This window comes from Lissotriton helveticus, chromosome 5_1 (genome assembly GCF_964261635.1).
Source record: "Lissotriton helveticus chromosome 5_1, aLisHel1.1, whole genome shotgun sequence".
Lineage (NCBI taxonomy): Eukaryota > Metazoa > Chordata > Amphibia > Caudata > Salamandridae > Lissotriton > Lissotriton helveticus.
Genome location: NC_136065.1, coordinates 169025382 through 169052506, shown reverse-complemented (window position 1 = coordinate 169052506; position 27125 = coordinate 169025382). Strand labels below are relative to the sequence as shown.

Here is a 27125-nt window from a genome sequence, read left to right as displayed (position 1 = left end):
TGCAGCTCCACTCTGCAGCTCCACTCTGCAGCTCCACTCTGCAGCTCCACTCTGCAGCTCCACTCTGCAGCTCCACTCTGCAGCTCCACTCTGCAGCTCCACTCTGCAGCTCCACTCTGAAGCTCCACTCTGAAGCTCCACTCTGAAGCTCCACTCTGAAGCTCCACTCTGAAGCTCCACTCTGAAGCTCCACTCTGCACTCTGAAGCTCCACTCTGAAGCTCCACTCTGCACTCTGAAGCTCCACTCTGAAGCTCCACTCTGCACTCTGAAGCTCCACTCTGAAGCTCCACTCTGCACTCTGAAGCTCCACTCTGAAGCTCCACTCTGCACTCTGAAGCTCCACTCTGCACTCTGAAGCTCCACTCTGAAGCTCCACTCTGAAGCTCCACTCTGAAGCTCCACTCTGAAGCTCCACTCTGAAGCTCCACTCTGAAGCTCCACTCTGAAGCTCCACTCTGAAGCTCCACTCTGAAGCTCCACTCTGAAGCTCCACTCTGAAGCTCCACTCTGCACTCTGAAGCTCCACTGAAGCTACACACCGCGCAGGGCAGCTCTGGATGCTGATGCGAGAGACCAGCTGGGAGGCGCGCTGCTCGTCTTCCTGCTCGTGCTGACTCGGAGAGAAAACTTGTTTTCATTGGGAGAGCGGCCTTCAAAGACCCGGTCACTGCGCCTCTCCGAGTGTTTAGCTTGGGATAAAATGGGCGCAGTGTTGTGGTGATGACAGTAGAGCAAGGGAGGTGCCGGCAATGCCGGACCAGACTCGGGGGCGTTCCCGGCAAAAGGCAAAGAATGTCAGGAACGCCCCCGTGTCTGGTCCGGCATTGACGGACAGGCCCCTCGTCCAATGGCAAGGCTCCGTTTACGGAGCCAGCCAATCAATGACGAGGGCCGACCCAAAGCACCCTACAGTTCTCAACAGGATTTCGCCTGCGCGAAAAGCTGCGCAGAGCGCAGCTTTCGCTAGGCAAAACCTAAAAAGGCGTGCCTTGTTTATTTGGTTCAGTTCCCAGCTATATTCTAAAACGTGCCCACTCTGCACTCTGAAGCTCCACTCTGAATCTGCACTCTGAAGCTCCACTCTGCACTCTGAAGCTCCACTCTGAATCTGAAGCTCCACTCTGCACTCTGAAGCTCCACTCTGCACTCTGAAGCTCCACTCTGAATCTGAAGCTCCACTCTGCACTCTAAAGCTCCACTCTGAAGCTCCACTCTGCACTCTAAAGCTCCACTCTGAAGCTCCACTCTGCACTCTAAAGCTCCACTCTGAAGCTCCACTCTGCACTCTAAAGCTCCACTCTGAAGCTCCACTCTGAATCTGCACTCTGAAGCTCCACTCTGCACTCTGAAGCTCCACTCTGAATCTGCACTCTGAAGCTCCACTCTGCACTCTGAAGCTCCACTCTGAAGCTCCACTCTGAAGCTCCACTCTGCACTCTGAAGCTCCACTCTGAAGCTCCACTCTGAAGCTCCACTCTGCACTCTGAAGCTCCACTCTGAAGCTCCACTCTGCACTCTGAAGCTCCACTCTGAAGCTCCACTCTGAAGCTCCACTCTGAAGCTCCACTCTGAAGCTCCACTCTGAAGCTCCACTCTGCACTCTAAAGCTCCACTCTGAAGCTCCACTCTGAAGCTCCACTCTGAAGCTCCACTCTGAAGCTCCACTCTGAAGCTCCACTCTGCACTCTAAAGCTCCACTCTGAAGCTCCACTCTGAAGCTCCACTCTGAAGCTCCACTCTGCACTCTGAAGCTCCACTCTGAAGCTCCACTCTGAAGCTCCACTCTGCACTCTGAAGCTCCACTCTGAAGCTCCACTCTGCACTCTGAAGCTCCACTCTGAAGCTCCACTCTGCACTCTGAAGCTCCACTCTGAAGCTCCACTCTGAAGCTCCACTCTGAAGCTCCACTCTGAAGCTCCACTCTGCACTCTGAAGCTCCACTCTGCACTCTGAAGCTCCACTCTGCACTCTGAAGCTCCACTCTGCACTCTGAAGCTCCACTCTGCACTCTGAAGCTCCACTCTGAAGCTCCACTCTGCACTCTGAAGCTCCACTCTGAAGCTCCACTCTGAAGCTCCACTCTGAAGCTCCACTCTGAAGCTCCACTCTGCACTCTGAAGCTCCACTCTGCACTCTGAAGCTCCACTCTGCACTCTGAAGCTCCACTCTGAAGCTCCACTCTGAAGCTCCACTCTGCACTCTGAAGCTCCACTCTGAAGCTCCACTCTGCACTCTGAAGCTCCACTCTGAAGCTCCACTCTGAAGCTCCACTCTGCACTCTGAAGCTCCACTCTGAAGCTCCACTCTGCACTCTGAAGCTCCACTCTGAAGCTCCACTCTGCACTCTGAAGCTCCACTCTGAAGCTCCACTCTGCACTCTGAAGCTCCACTCTGAAGCTCCACTCTGCACTCTGAAGCTCCACTCTGAAGCTCCACTCTGAAGCTCCACTCTGAAGCTCCACTCTGAAGCTCCACTCTGAAGCTCCACTCTGAAGCTCCACTCTGAAGTTCCACTCTGAAGCTCCACTCTGAAGCTCCACTCTGAAGCTCCACTCTGCACTCTGAAGCTCCACTCTGCACTCTGAAGCTCCACTCTGCACTCTGAAGCTCCACTCTCCACTCTGAAGCTCCACTCTGAAGCTCCACTCTGAAGCTCCACTCTGAAGCTCCACTCTGAAGCTCCACTCTGAAGCTCCACTCTGAAGCTCCACTCTGAAGCTCCACTCTGAAGCTCCACTCTGCACTCTGAAGCTCCACTCTGCACTCTGAAGCTCCACTCTGCACTCTGAAGCTCCACTCTGCACTCTGAAGCTCCACTCTGAAGCTCCACTCTGCACTCTGAAGCTCCACTCTGCACTCTGAAGCTCCACTCTGCACTCTGAAGCTCCACTCTGCACTCTGAAGCTCCACTCTGAAGCTCCACTCTGAAGCTCCACTCTGAAGCTCCACTCTGAAGCTCCACTCTGAAGCTCCACTCTGCACTCTGAAGCTCCACTCTGCACTCTGAAGCTCCACTCTGAAGCTCCACTCTGCACTCTGAAGCTCCACTCTGAAGCTCCACTCTGCACTCTGAAGCTCCACTCTGAAGCTCCACTCTGCACTCTGAAGCTCCACTCTGAAGCTCCACTCTGAAGCTCCACTCTGAAGCTCCACTCTGAAGCTCCACTCTGCACTCTGAAGCTCCACTCTGAAGCTCCACTCTGCACTCTGAAGCTCCACTCTGAAGCTCCACTCTGCACTCTGAAGCTCCACTCTGCACTCTGAAGCTCCACTCTGCACTCTGAAGCTCCACTCTGAAGCTCCACTCTGAAGCTCCACTCTGAAGCTCCACTCTGCACTCTGAAGCTCCACTCTGAAGCTCCACTCTGAAGCTCCACTCTGCACTCTGAAGCTCCACTCTGAAGCTCCACTCTGCACTCTGAAGCTCCACTCTGAAGCTCCACTCTGCACTCTGAAGCTCCACTCTGAAGCTCCACTCTGAAGCTCCACTCTGAAGCTCCACTCTGAAGCTCCACTCTGAAGCTCCACTCTGAAGCTCCACTCTGAAGCTCCACTCTGAAGCTCCACTCTGAAGCTGCACTCTGAAGCTCCACTCTGAAGCTCCACTCTGCACTCTGAAGCTCCACTCTGCACTCTGAAGCTCCACTCTGCACTCTGAAGCTCCACTCTGCACTCTGAAGCTCCACTCTGCACTCTGAAGCTCCACTCTGCACTCTGAAGCTCCACTCTGCACTCTGAAGCTCCACTCTGCACTCTGAAGCTCCACTCTGCACTCTGCAGCTCCACTCTGCAGCTCCACTCTGCAGCTCCACTCTGAAGCTCCACTCTGAAGCTCCACTCTGAAGCTCCACTCTGCACTCTGAAGCTCCACTCTGAAGCTCCACTCTGAAGCTCCACTCTGCACTCTGAAGCTCCACTCTGAAGCTCCACTCTGCACTCTGAAGCTCCACTCTGAAGCTCCACTCTGCACTCTGAAGCTCCACTCTGAAGCTCCACTCTGAAGCTCCACTCTGAAGCTCCACTCTGAAGCTCCACTCTGAAGCTCCACTCTGAAGCTCCACTCTGAAGCTCCACTCTGAAGCTCCACTCTGAAGCTGCACTCTGAAGCTCCACTCTGAAGCTCCACTCTGCACTCTGAAGCTCCACTCTGCACTCTGAAGCTCCACTCTGCACTCTGAAGCTCCACTCTGCACTCTGAAGCTCCACTCTGCACTCTGAAGCTCCACTCTGCACTCTGAAGCTCCACTCTGCACTCTGAAGCTCCACTCTGCACTCTGAAGCTCCACTCTGCACTCTGCAGCTCCACTCTGCAGCTCCACTCTGCAGCTCCACTCTGCAGCTCCACTCTGAAGCTCCACTCTGAAGCTCCACTCTGAAGCTCCACTCTGAAGCTCCACTCTGAAGCTCCACTCTGAAGCTCCACTCTGAAGCTCCACTCTGAAGCTCCACTCTGAAGCTCCACTCTGCACTCTGAAGCTCCACTCTGAAGCTCCACTCTGCACTCTGAAGCTCCACTCTGAAGCTCCACTCTGCACTCTGAAGCTCCACTCTGAAGCTCCACTCTGCACTCTGAAGCTCCACTCTGAAGCTCCACTCTGCACTCTGAAGCTCCACTCTGAAGCTCCACTCTGCACTCTGAAGCTCCACTCTGAAGCTCCACTCTGCACTCTGAAGCTCCACTCTGAAGCTCCACTCTGAAGCTCCACTCTGAAGCTCCACTCTGAAGCTCCACTCTGAAGCTCCACTCTGAAGCTCCACTCTGAAGCTCCACTCTGAAGCTCCACTCTGAAGCTCCACTCTGAAGCTCCACTCTGAAGCTCCACTCTGCACTCTGAAGCTCCACTCTGCACTCTGAAGCTCCACTCTGCACTCTGAAGCTCCACTCTGCACTCTGAAGCTCCACTCTGCACTCTGAAGCTCCACTCTGAAGCTCCACTCTGAATCTGCACTCTGCAGCTCCACTCTGCAGCTCCACTCTGCAGCTCCACTCTGCAGCTCCACTCTGCAGCTCCACTCTGCAGCTCCACTCTGAAGCTCCACTCTGAAGCTCCACTCTGAAGCTCCACTCTGAAGCTCCACTCTGAAGCTCCACTCTGAAGCTCCACTCTGAAGCTCCACTCTGAAGCTCCACTCTGCACTCTGAAGCTCCACTCTGAAGCTCCACTCTGCACTCTGAAGCTCCACTCTGAAGCTCCACTCTGCACTCTGAAGCTCCACTCTGAAGCTCCACTCTGCACTCTGAAGCTCCACTCTGAAGCTCCACTCTGCACTCTGAAGCTCCACTCTGAAGCTCCACTCTGCACTCTGAAGCTCCACTCTGCACTCTGAAGCTCCACTCTGAAGCTCCACTCTGAAGCTCCACTCTGAAGCTCCACTCTGAAGCTCCACTCTGAAGCTCCACTCTGAAGCTCCACTCTGAAGCTCCACTCTGAAGCTCCACTCTGAAGCTCCACTCTGCACTCTGAAGCTCCACTGAAGCTACACACCGCGCAGGGCAGCTCTGGATGCTGATGCGAGAGGCCAGCTGGGAGGCGCGCTGCTCGTCTTCCTGCTCGTGCTGACTCGGAGAGAAAACTTGTTTTCATTGGGAGAGCGGCCTTCAAAGACCCGGTCACTGCGCCTCTCCGAGTGTTTAGCTTGGGATAAAATGGGCGCAGTGTTGTGGTGATGACAGTAGAGCAAGGGAGGTGCCGGCAATGCCGGACCAGACTCGGGGGCGTTCCCGGCGTCGCGTGACGTCGGCAAAAGGCAAAGAATGTCAGGAACGCCCCCGTGTCTGGTCCGGCATTGACGGACAGGCCCCTCGTCCAATGGCAAGGCTCCGTTTACGGAGCCAGCCAATCAATGACGAGGGCCGACCCAAAGCACCCTACAGTTCTCAACAGGATTTCGCCTGCGCGAAAAGCTGCGCAGAGCGCAGCTTTCGCTAGGCAAAACCTAAAAAGGCTGAAAAGCTAACTCATAGCAACATAGAGGTAAACTGGCACTGTGCCTTTAAGGCAGTCATAACCCCCAGCTTCCCATCATGCCTTAGGGGTGACAGTTAGGTCAGTTGTTCTTTGCGGTGACTCAAAAGTCATAACACGAAGAGTTGACATTACCTTTTTCTTAAAAATACAGTGCGCCTTTGCCGGGGGAGGCGGAGGGTTGCTTATGACTTTGATGAGGATACCCCTGGAAGAGAACTAGGATTACAGGCAAGTAATTAATCCTTCTCTTCCAGGGGATACTCATCAATAGTCATAAGCACTAGAATAGAATAGCGAGCCTCACCTCATCCTCCTGCGGGCAAAGGAAACAGAACTGTAACTTAACCAATCAGCTCAGAAAACTAAGCCTGGATAGATACATTACTATCCGAAAAGATTCCTCAAGGAGGCCTGGCCCACTTGAGTATCATTTCTGGAATCAGATTCTAGACAATAATGCCTTATGAAAGTGTCAACCGATCTCCAGGTTGCTGCTTTGCAAATTTCTGACATTGGAACATCATGCAAGAAAGATACTGTGGCCGCTTTTCCCCTAGTGGAATGTGCTTTAGGCGACAGCAAAAGGGGTTTATGCGCCACCTGGTAGGCCATCTTGAAATGGATCTTTTGGAGGCTGGGAAATCTGTTCTCATGGCACCATAATTCAAAAACAACTGATCTGATTTCCTTATGCCCTTTGTACCCTCCTAATAGAATTTGAGCACTCTTTTAATGTCCAAGGAGTGTAGCGACCTCTCCGCAGGAGTTGTGGGACTGGGAAAAAAGGACGTTAAGGAGAATGACTGATTAATATGGAAATCAGATATAACTTTTGGCAAAAAAGCAGGGGGAGCCCTTAACACTGTCCTGTTGTGGTGAAACACACAGCGCTTGGATTTCACTTACTCTACACGCTGATGTTATCGCTTCCAGAAAAGCGGTTTTCCACGTCAGGTGCTGCAATGTGGCTTTATGAATGGGCTCAGAAGGAGAACCCATCAATCAAGACCGCACCAGATTCAATTCCCAAGGAGGAGAAGGAGTTCAAACCGGGGGATACACTTTTTTCAACCCCTGTAGGAAATCCTTAACCACCTGTAACTGGAAAAAAGAAGGTTGGTTGGGTGATTTTCTGTATGCCGTAATGGCTGACAAATGAACCCTGATCGAGGCATATTTCAGACCCGCTCTAGCTAAATAAAGGAGGTAAGGAAGAATCACCTCCTCCTGCCTCTTTGTAGGGTCAAAATGATTTGCAACACACCATAGGTAGAATCTCTTCCACATAAAAGTGTACAACGCTCTTGTGGAAGGCCTCTTAGCCTCTTTCACAATGTGCATGCAGTCCTGCGGCAGATTCAAGTGTCCGTATTGTAGGACCTGAGGAGCCATGCTGCCAAGTTCAGAGAAGGAAGGCTGGGATGGAGTATCTTCCCGTCCATCTTGGTCAGCAGGTCTGCTCTGTAAGGTAGTCTCCTGTGGGGGAGTACCGACAACTGCAGAAGGTCCGGGTATCACCATTGACATGGCTAGTCTGGAGCTAACAGAATCAACTTCATGTTGGATCTGAAGAGCTTGGACACCACCTTTGGGATCATAGGCAGAGGAGGAAAGGCGTATGCAAATGTCTCTGACCAATCCATCAAAAGCGCATTCCCCCTTGTCCCTGGACGGTGGAATCTGGATAAAAAGGCGTGGCATTTTTTGTCGTCTGCAAACAAATCTATTGATGGACGACCGCACTGCTGGAAAATATCTGCCACCACCTTGGCAGTTCGAGCTGGACTGTTCCCATGAGGCACAGGGTCAGACTGATTTGCATATGGCCATGTCTGAACTAGGGTGGCAGAGTGGGCTAAAAAAAGGTGATAGATTAAACCCGGATCTGTTGACTGGGTGTGAGTGTTTGATTGGTTCAGATGCTCCGTCCATCACCACCCCCTTTTGTACCACCACCTTGTCGTGCAGCACCCAGTCTGGCTGATCTTCGAAGTGCCGACTGAGTGCGTCTGCTCTTACGTTCTGCTCTCCCGGAAGGTGCACCGCCACTATGGAGAGGTTCTGAGCCAGAAGCCAGTGCCAGATCGCTTGAGCTTCCAGGGAGAGAGGACGAGAGTGCGTACCACCCTGTTTGTTTAGATAATACATGGTGGTCGTGTTTGGATCAGGATCGAGTTGGACGTGATCGACGGCCAAAAAGCTTTCAGAGCAAGATGGACTTCCTGTAACTCCAACATGTTTATGTGGTAGGACTGCTCTTTTGTGGACCACCGGCCCTGCATTTGAAGGCACCCCATATGTACCCGCCATCCTTGCAGACATGCATCCGTTATCAACGTTTGCACTGGAACTGGTTGATGGAAAGGGACCCCCGCCAACAGGTTCTGCTGTTAAGTCCACCACATGATGGATGATTTTGCTGCTTGGGAGAGCACAATCCGATCCTCCCAGCGACCCGTTGCTTGTTCCCATTTGTCTTCTAGATCTTGCTATAATGGTCTCATTCTCAGCCTGGCGTTGGGAATGAGAAATATGAGAGGCCATTGACCCGAGCAGAGATGCCACCTGTCGGACTGCTGGGCGATCTGTCTGAAGCAGAGCTTTGCATTTCTGCTGCATTGAGGAAAGTCTCTCCTCCGAAGGAAACGCTCTTCCTTTGTTTGAGTCCAGAGTCGATCCCAAATAATGGATTGACTGGGTAGGCTGTTGGACTGACTTCTCCATGTTTACATGAAGACCCAGTCTGTGGAGCAGATTTAGACAGACTTGGAAATCCTTCCTCACTTTTTGAGGCGATGGCCTTTGAGGAGCCAATCGTCTAAGTAAGGGTAGACGAACAGACCTTTTCTGTGTAGGGCGGCCACCACCATTGCCATGCACTTGGTAAAGACTTGTGGGGCAGATTTCAGTCCGAAGGGCAAGACCTTGTACTGATAGTGCTGGTCGCCGACCACAAATCGCAGGTATCTGCGATGACGTGGAATGATAGGTATATGGAAGTACGCATCTTGGAGGTCCACCGACCACATCCAATCTCCTGCTTGTAGATGTGGACATATTTGATGAAGGGCCAACATGCAAAACTTCTCCTTCACAATGACTTTGTTCAGCAAGCGAAGGTCCAGGATAGGTCTGAACTTTTGATCCTGATCTTTTTTGGGCACAAGAAAGTACCTGGAGTAGACTCCCTTCCCTCGCTGCGCGGAAGGAACCTCTTCTATGGCCTTTTTTCGCAGAAGGGTTATCACTTCCTGCCGAAGCAACTTTAACTGGTGAGGACGAGATCTTTTCGGAGGAATGTCCTTTGGAAGTACACGAAAACGTAGTGTGTATCCATTGCTCAGTATACTTAGCACCCAACGATCTTTTGTTACGCTGCACCACTCTTCCAGATGATGTGAAGCACTTCCTCCCACTGGAGTGGGCAACGGCGCTAGAGGAAGCTCCTGCTCATTGCTTCCCTGCTGACCTTGCCGTGTTAGAGGACTGTTGCTGGTGACCTCCTCTAACTCTGTTGGATTTACGGCCTTGATACTGCAACTTGCCTTGGCATTTACTCTGGGACATTTGAGGGGTTTGAACCCTCTGTTGGTAGCCCTTGCGTTGGTTGGGTCTGTACCAACGCTTAAACTCCTTCTTCTTTTCCAATCCAACGGCTTTGAGGGTATCGAGCTCTGCCTTCATCCTACCTATTTTCTCAACTGTATGAGTGCCAAACAGGGAGGAGCCGGAAAAAGGGAGATTCAGGATCCTCTGTTGGGCATCTGGTTAGAGAGCTGTCACTCTCAACCAGGAGGATCCCCTGGCGCAAATCCCATGGGCATATTGTTATAATTTGGCAGCGATTGGGTTAGCATTAGCAGAAGCCATCCTGTATTTAGAGGTTATCTTATCCGCTTTGTGGAATCCATTTTGTGTTTCTGGCAGCCATCTTGTTTGCCATGTGCTACCACGTGCGTGCCATGTGCTCTGTCCCACCTTGCTGTTGTCTGCTCTTGGAATCTGCCTAGAGACAGGTTATATTTAGTTTCTTCTGCTTCGCACATGCTCAGTTGAGCTTGCGGCTGTCCTTGCAGCTGCTGTTAGTCTGTAACTGTCAGGATGTGTTCACCAGAATTAGCAACTGTTAGCTCCTCCCACTTGTTGACTGTGCATTTTCTGTATGACCTTATATGTACCTAAAACCTTATTCTTCTACTTGTACCGCCTTCTTTTGAGCCCCTGTTTGGGTGTAAAAGGACCAAGCTCCTTCCATTCAGTGTGCTACTTCATACATTACCGAAGGGTGCTGTGTGAATGTAGTTCCACCTCATGAGGTTTAATAAATCTTGTATTTTCTATTCCAATTTCTGTGCCAACTTCTAGCCTATTGGTCTGAGGACTCTGTGCAGAGAAGGGCAAACCCCTAGCACTGGTAGGCCTTGCTGAGGCCCACTACTACAATATGAGTGCACCAACAGTGTAGCACCATCGCTGCCGTGCTGATCACTTGTTTGGCAACAAGCAACCCTTCTGTGATGATCTCCTTAAAGTCCTTTTGATCCTCTTTTGGCAACTTCTCTTTGAAGTGGTCCAAGGAGTCCCCCAAGGCCCTGTCATAGCGACCTAATAAGGCTGCTGCACTGGAGACCTTTAGTGATGATGCTGCAGAACCGCAAACCTTACGTCCCCAAGAGTCCTGGGACCTACTTTCTTTATCGGGCGGGACCGATGAAGACGCAGTCACCGCATGAGTTTTTCTCACTGTCGCAATTATAACAGAGTCCGCTGGCGGATCTGTCTTCAAGAACACAGGGTCTGTGGAGGCCGGCTTGTATTTCTTTTGAATCCTAGCCGGTGCGGCCTTAATCGCAGCTGGCGTCTGGAAAATGTCCATCAGGAGTTCCAGAAGACCAGGAACCAGGGCAAGTAACGGACGAGAGGCTGCTCTCTGATGCAGAGTCTCAAAGATAACTGTTGTTGCCACCTGAGGGGTAGACATCTCAATGTTCAGCTTCTGAGCCCCTCTCTGAAGCACATCATGGTAGGTGTTGATGTCATTTATCGGAGACACTCTTGACAAAGAGCTGTCCGATAGGGTGGGAGAATAGTCCCTCTTCGAGGATCGAGTGGAAGAAGAAGACCACATAGGTGACCTTCTTTTGCAATGGAAACTATGTCTATGCTCCCGTGATCTGCCCGTTCGCTCCTCACTTCTGGGCGAATGCGATCTGTCCACTTCCTGCACCAATCTCTGTAGAGGTGACCTATGAAGAGGACTGGCGTATTCTTGCATCCGCTGTGCTGCTCCTGTATCTTTACTCCAGTGATGCAGGGGAAGGAGCCATCTTGGAGACAAGTGCACAGTAGGGGAAGCCTCCCTGTGCTGGGAAGGAGACCTATGACTTGCCTCGTTGAAGGATGTCTTGATGAATGAGAGGAAGAATGGCGTGACGCTGATTCTGTTACTAGAACCACCAATCCTTCTCCAGACCTCACTGAAGTGGGTCTTGACGTCGGGAGTGCGCGTCCCGACGCCGACATGGACCTCCTTCTCGACGTCGATCTCCGGTCTGTTGTTGGACCCGGTCTCGATGACGCCTCCCTGTTCCTCGACATCGAGTCCCTTGCAGGCGACGTCTGAACATCCCTTCGTCTCAACGTCGATGAGCTGACGACGGCGGAGGGGTTCTGCTCCTCGACGCCGTTGTGCAGATTGAAAATGAAAGGCCTCTGCTCCTCGATGCCGATCATCGCCGTGTTTACAATTGTAGAGGGCTCTTCTTCCTCGTCGCCGAGACGACGGCGGAGGGCTGCTAATCCTCGACGCCGATCGTCGTCGAGACGACGGCGGAGGGGTTCCGATCTTCGACTCCGATCGTCGCCAGGTTGACGACGGCGGAGGACTCCTGCCCCTGGACGTCGATGGACTGATGATGACGGAGGGGTACCTGCCCTGGAAGCCGAACATCGAGCTGACGATGGCAGGGGACTTCTACTCCTCGATGCCGATCGTCGCCGGGTTGACGACGGCGGAGGGATTCTGCTCCTCGACGCCGATCCTCGCCGGGTTGACGACGGCGGAGGATCACGATTCTTGGACAAATGACCCACCTGTGGTAGATTTTTCAGCACTGAGCCCGACGCTGACTAAGAAGGGCGAGGGATCTTGCTTCTGGATGGAGATCTCGCCCTCTTGGAGCCCTCCTTCACCGGTGACCAGCCTCTGGAAGACTTTTCTGCCAGCCCATAAAGACGGATCCTTTATCTGTCCTTTAAAGTCCTTTTTGACAGGGTCTGGCAATGAGGACAAGCCTTAGGGTCATGGCCCTTAGGCAAACAAAGAATACAGGCCTCATGAGAGTCTGACCGGGTCTTTTTTTTCTACAAGAAGGGCTTGGGTCAAAAAGAGATGGCATTTTGAGAGGAAAAAATGCCCAAAACGGTCAAAAAAGACAACTTTACTTCAAGAGAAGAAAGATGTCGAAGTAAGTTACGAATTTCCCAAAAAGTGAAGATTATTTCTGACTAAAATCAGAAAGAAGTGGAGCTGTGTAACCAGGATCCTTCCTGAAGGAGCCGGAAAGAACAACTGACCTAACTGTCACCCCTGAGGCATGATGGGAAGCTGGGGGTCATGACTGCCTTAAAGGCACAGTGCCAGTTTATCTCTATGTTGCTATGAGTTAGCTTTTCAGCCTTTTTAGGCTGTGTTTCTGCAATGCAGCCTGGGAGCTGTATTAGCTCTCAGTCCTATGTGAGAGTTTGTGATGACTGCTAAGCATTAAAACCGTTCTAAAACATGCTCTGCTGTTGTTTTTCCCTATTTCTAATGTATTCTTTTATGATATAATGGGGAGTCCTTAGAGCATTATTCAGCTCTAGTGTGTGTGTGTAAGGCTGCATTTGTTTTTATATATCTATCTATCTATCTATCTATATATATATATATATATATATATATATATATATATATATATATATATATATATATATATATACATATATATATAAGCAAGGTATGACATTGGATGAAAACACACGCCTACCTTGGGGTGTCTCTTAATAAAAGGTCACGAAATTACAAGGTGCATTTTCGAGTGCCTGATGGAAGCAGCCCCTGAGGATGAAACGCGTTGGGCAACAACTACTTTGCAGTGTGAAGACGTTTGCTGGAATACAAGAGCCCGGAGGGCAGAGCCCTGCAGTGTGCCCCTTAGATGCTCAGATATATATGACTAGATTAGCCCTCTCTCCCTCTGTTCTTATCTTTCACTATTCTTTCTTACTTAATAATTCTTTTTGTTCTACTACTCAGCATCTACTGCCTGTCACTCATGAATCATCTCTTTCAACAGTCGGATATTGTCTCCTCCATGTTTTCCAAGTTCCTATGAACGCAGTATGAATTGGGTACTATACCCCTTATTTTTCTTCCATTGTAAAAATAAACGTAATTTGTTGCATTAAATCACACTCTTTGGATATGTGCCTTACACTTTTAAACACAATGTTCCTTTTTGAATTTATTTTCTGTAATGGCGCATTTGGGAACTCTGTGTGGCTTCAAACACAGAGTCTCTCTTCCATTGTTATTATTTCATTTCCTATAATGCTTGCAAAATGTCCGTGGTGGTCATGTGACCAAGAGCCCGTGTGCTCGAAACGCGTCTGTTTTTGTGCCCAATAAAGATACTCTGAATCGTACCTGGCTGGTGTGGCTTGTCGTCCCTTCGTTCAGCGGGAGGATCGAGTGGATATATATATATATATATATATATATATATATATATATATATATATAAACACCAAGTTTGCCTGCAAAGGAAGGGGCCCACAAGGCCATCTGATTGGCAACGCCCACTGAGGCGGGAAGTATGTTGCTGCCTGATAAAAATGCTTGCCTCCGAGTACAAGCCCAAGCCTCTGATGAAGTAAGGCTACGAAACGCGTCAGGCTGGACTTTGATGCTTGTTGCTGGAAATTTGCATCCATTTCACTGCTGCTCCCAACAGGATTAAAAAGCCGTGATTTCACCTTGCTTGTGGGCTCCTTCCTTTTGCAGGCAAACTTCGTGTTTATGTTTGAGCGGTGAGCCTGAGCCGCGGAGGGAGGCCCTGGGGCTTGCTGGCCCCCCATGGAGACGCCTAAAAACGCCACCGGTATGGAAGCAATGGGGCACTTGTTGGCAGACTATGGACAGCTTTGAATTGAGAAGCATAACAGCACACCCCACTCGGGTTTTATTGTGACATTATCTAGGTGCTTGGGGGCAGGCTACTCACTCGAGTAAGACAGGTGACTACCAAGACCACAAGGCCATCTGATTGGCAACGCCCACTGAGGCGGGAAGTATGTTGCTGCCTGATAAAAATGCTTGCCTCCGAGTACAAGCCCAAGCCTCTGATGAAGTAAGGCTACGAAACGCGTCAGGCTGGACTTTGATGCTTGTTGCTGGAAATTTGCATCCATTTCACTGCTGCTCCCAACAGGATTAAAAAGCTGTGATTTCACCTTGCTTGTGGGCTCCTTCCTTTTGCAGGCAAACTTCGTGTTTATGTTTGAGCGGTGAGCCTGAGCCGCGGAGGGAGGCCCTGGGGCTTGCTGGCCCCCCATAGAGACGCCTAAAAACGCCACCGGTATGGAAGCAATGGGGCACTTGTTGGCAGACTATGGACAGCTTTGAATTGAGAAGCATAACAGCACACCCCACTCGGGTTTTATTGTGACATTATCTAGGTGCTTGGGGGCAGGCTACTCACTCGAGTAAGACAGGTGACTACCAAGACCACAAGGCCATCTGATTGGCAACGCCCACTGAGGCGGGAAGTATGTTGCTGCCTGATAAAAATGCTTGCCTCCGAGTACAAGCCCAAGCCTCTGATGAAGTAAGGCTACGAAACGCGTCAGGCTGGACTTTGATGCTTGTTGCTGGAAATTTGCATCCATTTCACTGCTGCTCCCAACAGGATTAAAAAGCCGTGATTTCACCTTGCTCGTGGGCTCCTTCCTTTTGCAGGCAAACTTCGTGTTATATATATATATATATATATATATATATATATATATATATATATATATATATATATATATAGATATAGATATATAACATATATGATTGTGTTTCCGGGGTCCCGCGCATGGGCGCGAATATTATAGTGCTTATGACTATTGATGAGGATCCCCTGGAAGAGAAGGGAGTGTTTCTTTTTTCGGGGCAAAGAGGATGGGATCCAGAGTTAAAAATCTTAGGCACATCCTATGAATTAAAATTGAGACAACACAACATAAAACATGCAAAACAAGAAATAGTCTCTGTACTGGTCACATGTATATTGCTGTGCCACCGCAAAACGTCACAACTGGGAGAAAAAATCTACAAAATACAGCCAACTAGTGTGTATAGGCATAAGACGTAGGTTCAGTTTGTCAACAAGTATGACGTGCAAGGTCTTGCCCTACAAGGTTTTGTCATTTTTGGCTCCTGACCTCTCTGAGACAATACAGACACCCAGGTTCCCATTACAAATATAATACCTTTGGCTGGACCTCCTAATTTATATAGAACTGTTGTGTAGGTTCATTGTAATTTGCATCTTTCTTCTCATGCTTTTGTCTGCCTACTATTTCAATTATTTCTCTAGACTGTCATCTCCTAAACACTCTGTCCCTTGACAAAAAACGCATAGGCATAGCTCTGGTCTTCATGTAGGAAAACTGCTACATAGGTCTTTCGTATTTCAGTGTGGCAGTAGCAGTAGAAACCCAGCACAAAAGGAACAATGGGAGGAAACACACCTGTTTGTGTCATCCTTATCAGGTGTGTGCTCCTTTACTGCAGATATTGCAGCTGTCTACCTTAATGCAGCCGCAACCTGGGCACCTCTAGGTTATGAATGCACTGTATCGAGAAACCAGTGGGTCATAGGGTCAAACAGGACAGTGGGTAACAAAACTGATGCGGAGGAATACAAGTAACCTACAGACATTTTATGCCATGCGTCTGCAGCATTCCCCAGACTTATTTAAACTGAAAAGCTCTGATATTATGTGAAAGGAAGTTGCCGTCTCATCTCTTTAGGTCTTTCGAGCTGCCCAGCCCAAGGTCAACCACACTGCACATTCTCTGTTCACAGCATGTGTCAGAAACCATGTGGGAGAAGGAGACATGAGGTGATCAGGGTAATGAGTGCCAGGACCAGCAGAATGGAAAGGAAGAGGCTGTGGCCCACTAAAGAGGGCTAGGGGAAGCGGTAGGGGAGAAGTTGTTCAGCATACAGCAGGTGGGGGAGAAGTTGTTCAGCATACAGCAGGTGGGGGAGAAGTTGTTCAGCATACAGCAGGTGGGGGAGAAGTTGTTCAGCATACAGCAGGTGATGTATTTTCCATGGCCCCACTGACCTCAGTTTTGACCCGATAAGGGGTTTCAACTTAAAGCAATTCATGGATAGGACAGAGTGGCTCTGTTGGGGACTGAGGCGGCCAGCAGCCACTTCTCTAGGGTGTCAAAGACTCTGAGGTTTGTGGCTGCATTAGATGTGCAGTATAAGGAAACCACCCTGCTTGCTCATACCTCCGCTGCTAGCCATGAGTTAAGTGTTTTTTAGCAGCCCCATGCGGTATTCGCTATGTCCTTTAGGAGGAAGAGCTAGGATCTACCCAAGCCACTTTCGCTCTGTGACATAGGAATCAATGTGCGTCTTTTCCAGACATTCTCTTCTGCATGGCTACAGGGAAACTCTAAGGTAATGCATCTTAAATTCATGCTGGGTACGCTCTCATCACTGCTGCCAGCAAGTCTGCAATTTGGACATTCATACAGGGCAGTGAGTGAGGGTACAAAAGCCCGCAACCATGCCCACATTTGGTTAGCCGATGTGAGCGAGCACAATTTTAAAGCTTTGTTTTTCAAAATCCCAACTGACATTTAGGTACATTCCTTTCCCTACTGGACCATCTCGGTCTCGTTCTAACCCACCCTAAACAACTCCTATAGTTTTAATCTGATACAGGGAGGATGCCTTTTCTTTAAGTCTCAGGTGAGGTTCAAATACAATTTTCTGCTCCTGAATGGGATAATCTAAAATAATCAAGGAATCCTTAAGAGGGGATGATGTCATAATACTCGTTCTACCTGAGGTTCAAGTTATAAAATGGTTAGCAGTAAATGCAAAATAATCCTACAGACAGTTGAATAGAATAAAAGGTTTTTGTTTCCGTACCTACGACAATTAAAAAATATCATTCCTCAGATACTAAGATACAACAATTTTAAATTTTTCACAAATATAAATAAAGACATTATCAAATGGGTCTTATAGGCCGGGAGATTTTAAGCTATGTCTGCTAGACCTAGTGGTTCATCCTTTTAAACCACAGGGGACCTCAGTGGCCTATATATGACAGGTGTTTTGCTAAGGACCCCTACAAAACGACACATACCTGTTATGTATCCTGGAGCTGCTGCTGCTGCGGCTGCTCCAAGAAATGCCCCTCGTGTCAATGCCGCCCTTCCTCTACCTCGGGCTGCCTGGACAGCTGCAGACACTGCTGAATTTACAACACCTTTATTCTGTTAAAAAACACAACATACTTCTGCTCACAAAGCAAGTAAACAAATGTAAAACATATGTAAAATAAGAGCAACATCAGCCGTTTTTAAATTATTATTTTACACGTCTCTAATACTTGTAAAAAATTGAAAAGTCCTCTTGCAGGTTATGTGAAGAAAAAGGAAATACCTGGATGTCGTAGATCTGTTCCTTCTTTGGCAAAAAACAGACAACCCTCAACTCACAACATCCTCAATACTCCCTTAAAGACCTCAAAGTCCATTCTCTGCTGTTTAAAGAACGGTATAACAATTATCCTGAAAGTGGCCTTATGCTGTGTATGTCATTTAATCAAGTATACTTGTTAAACCAGTCAAGGACACAGCTTATTTGAAGTGTTTTAAAATCACAATCGGGAATATTTCAAAGGAAGCTAGTCACCCAGGCACTCGTCACCAGCCGACTGGACTACGGAAACGCCCTCTACACCGGAACCACAGCCAAGCTACAGAAAAGACTCCAGCGCATCCAGAACGCCTCCGCCCGACTCATTCTGGATGTCCCCCGATGCAGCCACATCTCCAGCCACCTGAGGAACCTGCACTGGCTCCCCGTCGACAAGAGGATCACGTTCCGGCTCCTCACCCACGCACACAAGTTCTCCACGACCTGGGCCCCAAGTACCTCAACGACCGCCTGACCTTCTACACGCCCACCCGCCAGCTACGGTCCACCAGCCTCGCCCTCGCAGCCGTACCACGCATCCGAAGAGCCACCGCCAGAGGAAGATCCTTCTCTTACCTGGCTGCCAAGACTTGGAACTCCCTCCCCATCCACCTTCGGCTGACCCAGGACCATCTCGCCTTCAGGAAACAACTCAAGACCTGGCTGTTCGAGCAGTAGCATACCCCTCCCCCCAAGCGCCTTGAGACCCTCCCGGGTGAGTAGTGCGCTATACAAATGGCATGATTGATTGATTGAGTATCCCTTGAAGGCACATTCACAGTCTAGTTCCACAAGCCTCTGGTTATCTGGCAACCCTTTAAATCACGCTCAACCACACTTCAGACCTCTGCATCCCCACTTGCCTCATACAAACAAGCAGATTTTAAAACCAAGCAAAGAGCAAACCAATAGGTAGGGCCTGACTGTGCTAATACATTCAAGCGTAGGCACATACACAACTAAGCACATATTATTTAAGCAATACCCGACACTTTATGTGACTCTTTGTCTTTTCCTTGTTATTTATTCCCCACGATTGTGGTTCCTGCAAACCAAAAGTGAACAAGCATAGGAAATCAAAAACGCAGCACTGCAAGCTTAGGGAATAAAAACATGGTACAGGCATAGGGCACAAATGATTGTGTGCATTTGTGCATGCCCCTGGGTGCATCTTAGTAAATCAGTGAAAGACCGGCTAGTTTTGCCAATGCTTGTTAATTCATTTAAATTCTCTAGATTTTACCACTTTGGTCTCTGGATTAGCATAGGCATAGTACATTAAATTCAGGGTTTCAAAGGAATTACGTGATTTGTCCAGTCAAATCAAAGAGGTTTGATGTGAACTTTATGGTAGTCATCTCCAGGGCAGAGCACTCATTGCTGGCAGGCAAGGTGCAAATGTGGTAGTAGGCTGTTGCCTGACAATACCGATTTGAGGAATCATGTCTGGGTGTATTTGTTTTTTCTTACCTGCAGAGGTTGAAATCTTAGAGGAGCATCTAGCCAAGGGGAGGAGAGTTTATCAATAAAATTGCTGCCAAGTGGACGGCATAAGATGTTCAACTGCAGTGGTAAAGGAGTTATTTGAATAGTCACCACAGTGAGGCACTCGAAGGTGGAGGAGTTCAGCGAGTTAGCATTTAAGGGCAATCAGGGTTTACTGTTGTATTGAGGTAGAAATCATTGTATAATAGGTGTAAGAAATAAGTTTGTAGGATGAAGTATAAGGGCAGACATGGACGCTTCATTAGAGAGTGCAAACTACACTTCATGAGGGCAGCATTGATTTGATTTGTAAGAGGTGGAGACTTTGGAAGTAGGTGTGCCAAGTGACGTTTAATGACGGCAGACCTTAATCTGCAAAATTATAAGTGCTTGGGCACAACGTTTTGCTCAGAAATTCATAGCTGGCGCTATCAAAGTTCGGGGTGTTGACTTGATTCCACCTTATGCTTCTTTAATCCACTACTAGACACTCCCTGCCGCTTTATCTCATTCTTGCCAGTTCTTTTTCTTCCCTGCTTTCTCCTTTTTTCACTTTGTTTCGGTCTTTCTCTTCCTCTTCTCCCCCTTCATGTTTTTCTGTTGCTCTGAATTAAAGTTTTTTGAAGTAAAATAAGTGCAGTCCTCAAAAATGAGTGCAGATGGACTCCACCTGAACCCACCGACTCAAAGTAAGCACTGAATGAGGGGGAAGGGGTTAGTAAAATTAACTGTTATTAGAAGTGTTTTTATCATCACACAAAGGTGATGTAGGCTTTGGTTTGATGTCATACAGTTAATTTTAGGGCGTAGATAAGAGTATTGTGCTCTGGCTAGTATTAAGTGAGTGCAATGATGTACAAGTCGAATAACTTGCAACTCTTATGTGAATCAGGCTCACTGGGAGTACAGTCCTTCTGTGGAGTGAGTTTGTCAGCAGTTTTGGTGTGCCCTGACTACACTAAGACATACATTTATTTATTTATTTTATTTATAAAGTTTTATATAGTGCAAACTTGACCCAAGAGGGTATCAGAGCGCTTTACATTTAGGATTGTTTGTCTTAAAAGTTACATCAGTTACAAGAGAATGGTAAGGTACAGTACACAAAATCAATGTTGCAAGAATTCGTAGGAGGGAGGGGAGGAAGGAGTCATAGTAGGGAGACGAGGAGGAACTGTGCCCAATGTCCAGCTGGGCAGGTGACAGTCAAGGGGGAAAAGAGGGCCAATCTGCTCAATAGCTGTCTAGAAGCTCCACCGGGCATCAGCCATGTTGCTCAGGTCTCAGCCTACAGGAAAACCAGTTTTGAGTTTATTTGATTTGAGAAGTTTATATAGTGCTGGCTAGACCCGGAGGCATCAGAGCGCTTAACCAGGGGATTGTTGCATTACAAGGTACATGTAAAAAGTTTTATATGGCGCTGGCTAGACCCGGAGGTATCAGAGCGCTTTACCAGAGGAACATTGCGTTACAAGTTACATCAGTTACATTAGCGTAGTAAGGTAAAGTAAACAAACAATGAGGTTGAGAGAATTCGTAGGAAAGGAGGGGAGGAAGGAGCCATAGTAGGGAGACGAGGAGGAACTGTGCCCAATGTCGAGCTGGGCAGGTGACGGTCAAGGGGGAAACCAGCGTCAATCTGCTCAATAGCTGTCTAGCAGCTCCACCGGGCATCAGCCATGTTGCTCAGGTCTCAGCCTACAGGAAAACCAGTTTTGAGTTTATTTGATTTGAGAAGTTTATATAGCGCTGGCTAGACCCGGAGGTATCAGAGCACTTAACCAGGGGATTGTTGCATTACAAGGTACATCTAAAAAGTTTTATATAGCGCTGGCTAGACCCGGAGGTATCAGAGCGCTTTACCAGAGGAACATTGCGTTACAAGTTACATCAGTTACATTAGCGTAGTAAGGTAAAGTAAACAAACAATGAGGTTGAGAGAATTTGTAGGAAAGGAGGGGAGGAAGGAGCCATAGCAGGGAGACGAGGAAGAATTGTGCCCAATGTCCGGCTGGGTAGGTGACAGTCGAGGGGGAAACCAGGGCCAATCTCCTCATTAGCTGTCTAGAAGCTCCACCTGGCATCAGCCATGTTGCTCAGGTCTCAGAGTTCAGGAAAAAACTTTTGAATAGATACATAGGCTACAGTAGCATAGTCAAGTAGTGGAAGAGCATGTCCCCACTAGAGGATAGAGGTAAAAGAAGGGGGGCAGGGGAGAAAAAACAAACCAGCTAAGGAGCTTGGGCTGCCATTTAGGCCCGATGGGGGATGTGTTCGAGGTCTGGTCGAAGTCAGTTTTTTTCTCAGAGGAGTAGCACAACGTGGTAGGGAACACTGTGGCAGCCATCTTGGGGTCAGGCAAGGGATTCAGACCTTGTAGTTAGAAACAGCGGATACCCATTTTAGACTTTCGCTGGAGGGGGGTTGTTTGTTGTGCAATGTATGCTGTGCAGGTCTTATATCTACATCCTACTTAGTGTCCTGCCCCACATGGGGGGCAACTTGCTTCTGCTCTCACAGTTTGCGCTTGTCCCACCATGTTTTTTTTTCTCAAAATGAAATCCGGCTTAGGAGCTGCACAAACTCTATAGTTTCCCAGCGCAGTTGGTCAAAGTTTGTTACAAGTTTTTTAAATTGTTTTTTTTTTTTAATAAGTTTTCCTTTTTTAACCAAGGGAGTCTGCTTGATGAGGACTCAATCCAGGGGCAGTAGAGGGTATTGGGAGGGCTGTGAGCTTGGTGTTTGACACTTACCTATATAGTTTTTATCCCTTAAGGGATGTTTGTATTCCCTGAAACTTACACTAAAAGGTCTAGTGTTTTGCTTCATGAGTTCTTTTGTAGGAAAAGGAACAGGCCATATTTTTATGGCACTTAACCGGAGACTCTGAAATGTGTCACTTTTCGAGGGTCCCAGATGGGCCGCAATGACTTGGTGCATGTGGTATTTGAGGGTCAAAGGGAATAAGATCCATGTAGTGTAGGTTACATGCACAATTGTGTCTAATCTGGGGAGCAAAATACGCCTCCACTGTAGCATGTGAATGGTTGCGTCAATGACCATCCATTGCCAAGAGAACTCTTACCTATGCAGGCAGCCAAGACAAATTCATATCCAATAGCCAACAGTGAGACTAAAATATGCTGGTTTGATCCAAAACGTGATTGACATTTTTTACAAGCAGTGGTTAAAGGGCACCGACACAAATGAACCAATGGCTGGAGGATGCTGACCAAAAGCTCATTCTTTTAATATTGTTGTTGTTGAATGAATGAGTTCCAAATGATACAGCTCTGAACAACTTGACCACAAAACTCTTGAAACCTATACCTTTATCAGACACTCAGCTCAAACACCAACACAAGCGCAGACCTCTACGGCAGCACATTAAACGATGATGAAAAGTAGTACACATAGAAAATAGCACTGTAGGAAAGTTAATGCATATTATGCAATGCCGTGCAATTCCAGGCATCAAGGGTAATTTTTGGCAGTAGTTTGCCACATGTCTAAAGAATTATCTGTAAATATTTTATTATCTAGCACTTGCTAACAGGTGACTACGACTGTCTTCTAACAAGGACTGGCAATAGCAAACAAGGAAAGGTTATACCCCTTGTAAACCCAGTTCTACATCGTGGGAATCTGCCTGCACATCATAAACAATTAACAGTCTCGCTCATGTACAAGAAGTAGGTTCACATTGAAAAAAAAAATATCTCTATTGCGGGAATTTTTTTTATATGCCTATGCTTATCACAAAAACCCTTTAAAAAAATGTGAGGAAATTAGGGGCAATGAGCTACACAGACATTGGTTCACTGGAGTCACAATGATTCACCATTAAAACAATTCCACTACTCTATAGTACCCAACCTTGGCAGTTACGTCAGAATATATCAGTGAACCCGAATGATCCTGATCTTGCATGGATTACGTCCATGAAAATTCACATTATGGAGAAATAGAATTACAAGTCACATTGTCTTTACCATTAGGGAATATTTATTGATAGTCAAATAACGAGTCAAACCCATTCCAACAAATGGTAGTAGAGTTAGAGCGACAAGTTGGGAACCCGCAAAAGGAAAGGCTGGAAAAAACACAAACATGCTTCTTCATGTGTATTTATATATTGGATCAATAGTGTACAACACAACAGAGAGCTTCACAAAAAAACATATGGTGGTCCTAGAAGATGGCGGTCCATAACAAGCGTGGAGAATACAAGGAGAAAGGGATATTGGAGGGTATAGGAGTGGACGTTAGTGCGAAGATAATTGGGAGACAGAAGATACTCATTGAAGAGAGCTGTATTAATTTGTTAGCAAAATTGACCATGCCCTAGAATAAATTCAGACAATAGATGTGTGAAAACGAACACACAGCTGGCCGCATTGCTAATGTCTGAAATTAACAAGTTTCTTACCTTTGGTAACATCTTATCTGGTAGAGACGATCTAGCCGCAGATTCCTTACCCTTGTATAATCTCCAGGTGTTGGACGGGTTCTGGAAGTTTTCGAGCTGTACCCCTGTGCATTGGTAAGTGGTGTTGTTTGTCCCCAAGTAATGATCCGCAGTGTCTATATGGGCGCCATCCCATTGAGCAGATTTCCATTTCAGTAAGAAATCGGCGGCTAGATAGAGTGTCTACCACATAAGGACTTACAGAAGGTAAGTAACTTATTCATCTGATAGAGACTTCAAGTTGCTAATTCCTTACCTTAGGATAGACACCCAAGCAACACTTCCCAAGAAGTGGGGCTGCGATACAGATTAGGACAAAAGGTCCTGCAGGACCGAATGGGCAAAGAGCCCATCACGACATACCAAACCACAGAGACAGTAATGCTTTGTGAACGTGTCTAACACCACCCATGGTGCTGCCTGACAGATTTCAAAGACAGTAACTACGTGAGCTAACGCACTGGTATTAGTTTTGGCTCTGGTAGACTGAGCATGCAAGCCCTCACAGGGTTGCTTTTTGGCCAATGCATAGTATATATTTATGCAGAGCACTATCCATCACCAGATGGCCCATTTCTGCACTGCCTTTCCTAACTTAAAGCCAGCATACCCTACAAAGAGTTGATAGTACACCCGGAACTATCTTGTGCGAAAAAGATAGAACAATGCCTCTCTTTTTGAGTCCAGACAATGGAGTCTCTTCTTTAGATGGGTGAGGTGGAGCAAATAAGATAGGCAAGTAGGTGTTTTGTCCTACATGAAAGGGTATCACAGCGTTCAGGAGGAAGGGGGCGTCAGAACCAGCTTGTCTGCGTGAAAGATAAGGCGGGTATACAGAGAGGGTCTGCAATTCGCGGACTCTCCGGCCCAATGCTAAGGCCACTAGAAAGGCAGTTTTGATTGCTAGCAAGCAAACTGGGCAGCTGTATAGTGGCTAAAAAAGGTACACCAATGAGGAAGGTGAGAGTCAGGTTAAGATCCCACTAGGGCATGATGATTGGCCTGGGGGAAGCGTTTGAGTCTTTTCATGAACCTAGTCACAACGGGCGACTTTAACAAGGAAGGTAGGTCTAGCAACTGTAAGACTGCCAAAATGGCAGACAGATAATCTTTGACTGTGCTCAGAGCAGAGCCATGCTGGGCAAGAGAAAGATCAAATAGGTGAACTTGACGTAATGGTGCAGAAAGGGGTTAATGTTTCTGTATGCACACCATATCACAAATATGTCCCAACGCCACACGTATACAGTCTTGGTAGAGGGATGCCTGGCTGCTGAAATAACATCACAGACTTCGGGGGAAAGTTGAAAACTATTAACTGTTGCCACTTCATCTCCACGCATGAAGGCAGAAGGTGCCCAGGTTCCGGTGCAGAAACCTCTTCTGTTGCTGTGACAGGACATATTCCTGAAAAGGCAGCCTGATCAGATGACCTATGCTAATGCTCAGAAGTTCGGGATACTAAACTCTCCATGCCTAATTCTGGCCACAACAATGACTTGGGCCACGTCTTTCCTAATCTTCTTGAGAACTCTGGGCTGGAATGGTATCAGTGGTAATACATACAGGAGGCGGGAGTTCCACTTAAGATAAAAAAGCGTCTTTGACGGAGAACCACGTTGGAAAATCCAGCGTGCAAAACTGTTGACACTGCATGTTCTTGGCGGCAAACAGATCTAACCAAGGCTGGCCCCAAACTAAAAGAGACCTTGCACCACCTCTGGGTGGAGGTGCCATTCGTGATCCACTACGCATCAACGGCTGAGTGTGTCTGCCCTGGCGTTCAGCGAGCTCACCAGGTGTTGAACCACCAGGGAAATGCCCGGACGTTTCAGCCATTGCGGTACTAGGAACCAAGGCCTGGAATACGTTGCCACTTCAGATGAGATTCAAAAGGGGGTGGTGATGGACAGAGTATCTGAATTAAGCAGAACACTCCTACCCAGTCAAAAGATCAGGGCTTGATCCATCACCGTTTTTTAGTTCACTGTACCATCCCAGTTCAGAACCTGGCTACATGCAAATTAGTCTGACCCTGGCCCAGTGCATCATGGGAACAGGGCAGACCAAACTACCAAGCCAATTCTTTACTGGAACGGAAACAAGCTTCCGGGGACCGGTTTCTGGCATTACAGCCGTCTTCGGCCCGGCTTGCATGAATCCTGATGGTGCAGTGAGCAAGGGACTCACATCTGAGCATACCCGTCCACACTTGTGGTGGCCAAAACGATTCAAAAGGGGGTGGTGATGGACAGAGTATCTGAATTAAGCAGAACACTCTTACCCAGTCCAAAGATCAGGGCTTGATCCATCACCGTTTTTTAGCTCACTGTACCATCCCAGTTCAGAACCTGGCTACATGCAAATTAGTCTGACCCTGGCCCAGTGCATCATGGGAACAGGGCAGACCAAACTACCAAGCCAATTCTTTACTGGAACGGAAACAAGCTTCCGGGGACCGGTTTCTGGCATTACAGCCGTCTTCGGCCCGGCTTGCATGAATCCTGATGGTGCAGTGAGCAAGGGACTCACATCTGAGCATACCCTTCCACACTTGTGGTGGCCAAAACGATTCAAAAGGGGGTGGTGATGGACAGAGTATCTGAATTAAGCAGAACACTCCTACCCAGTCAAAAGATCAGGGCTTGATCCATCACCGTTTTTTAGCTCACTGTACCATCCCAGTTCAGAACCTGGCTACATGCAAATTAGTCTGACCCTGGCCCAGTGCATCATGGGAACAGGGCAGACCAAACTACCAAGCCAATTCTTTACTGGAACGGAAACAAGCTTCCGGGGACCGGTTTCTGGCATTACAGCCGTCTTCGGCCCGGCTTGCATGAATCCTGATGGTGCAGTGAACAAGGGACTCACATCTGAGCATACCCTTCCACACTTGTGGTGGCCAAAACGATTCAAAAGGGGGTGGTGATGGACAGAGTATCTGAATTAAGCAGAACACTCCTACCCAGTCAAAAGATCAGGGCTTGATCCATCACCGTTTTTTAGCTCACTGTACCATCCCAGTTCAGAACCTGGCTACATGCAAATTAGTCTGACCCTGGCCCAGTGCATCATGGGAACAGGGCAGACCAAACTACCAAGCCAATTCTTTACTGGAACGGAAACAAGCTTCCGGGGACCGGTTTCTGGCATTACAGCCGTCTTCGGCCCGGCTTGCGTGAATCCTGATGGTGCAGTGAGCAAGGGACTCACATCTGAGCATACCCTTCCACACTTGTGGTGGCCAAAACGATTCAAAAGGGGGTGGTGATGGATAGAGTATCTGAATTAAGCAGAACACTCCTACCCAGTCAAAAGATCAGGGCTTGATCCATCACCGTTTTTTAGCTCACTGTACCATCCCAGTTCAGAACCTGGCTACATGCAAATAATTATTATTTTGGCCACCATGAGTGTGGAAGGGTATGCTCAGACACGAGTC

General features: G+C 48.2%; 1 protein-coding gene across 6 annotated transcripts in view; it reads right to left on the bottom strand.

Annotated features, from left to right (window-relative positions):
* The window catches only part of STRBP (spermatid perinuclear RNA binding protein), a 617908-nt gene that overhangs the window by 49506 nt on the left and 541277 nt on the right, over window positions 1–27125 (bottom strand). For all 6 annotated transcript variants that reach the window (XM_078641959.1, XM_078641961.1, XM_078641960.1 and 3 more), the window contains one exon: window positions 17393–17522. In XM_078641959.1, coding sequence (XP_078498085.1) covers window positions 17393–17522 — 130 coding nt within the window. The remainder of the gene's footprint in view (window positions 1–17392; window positions 17523–27125) is intronic.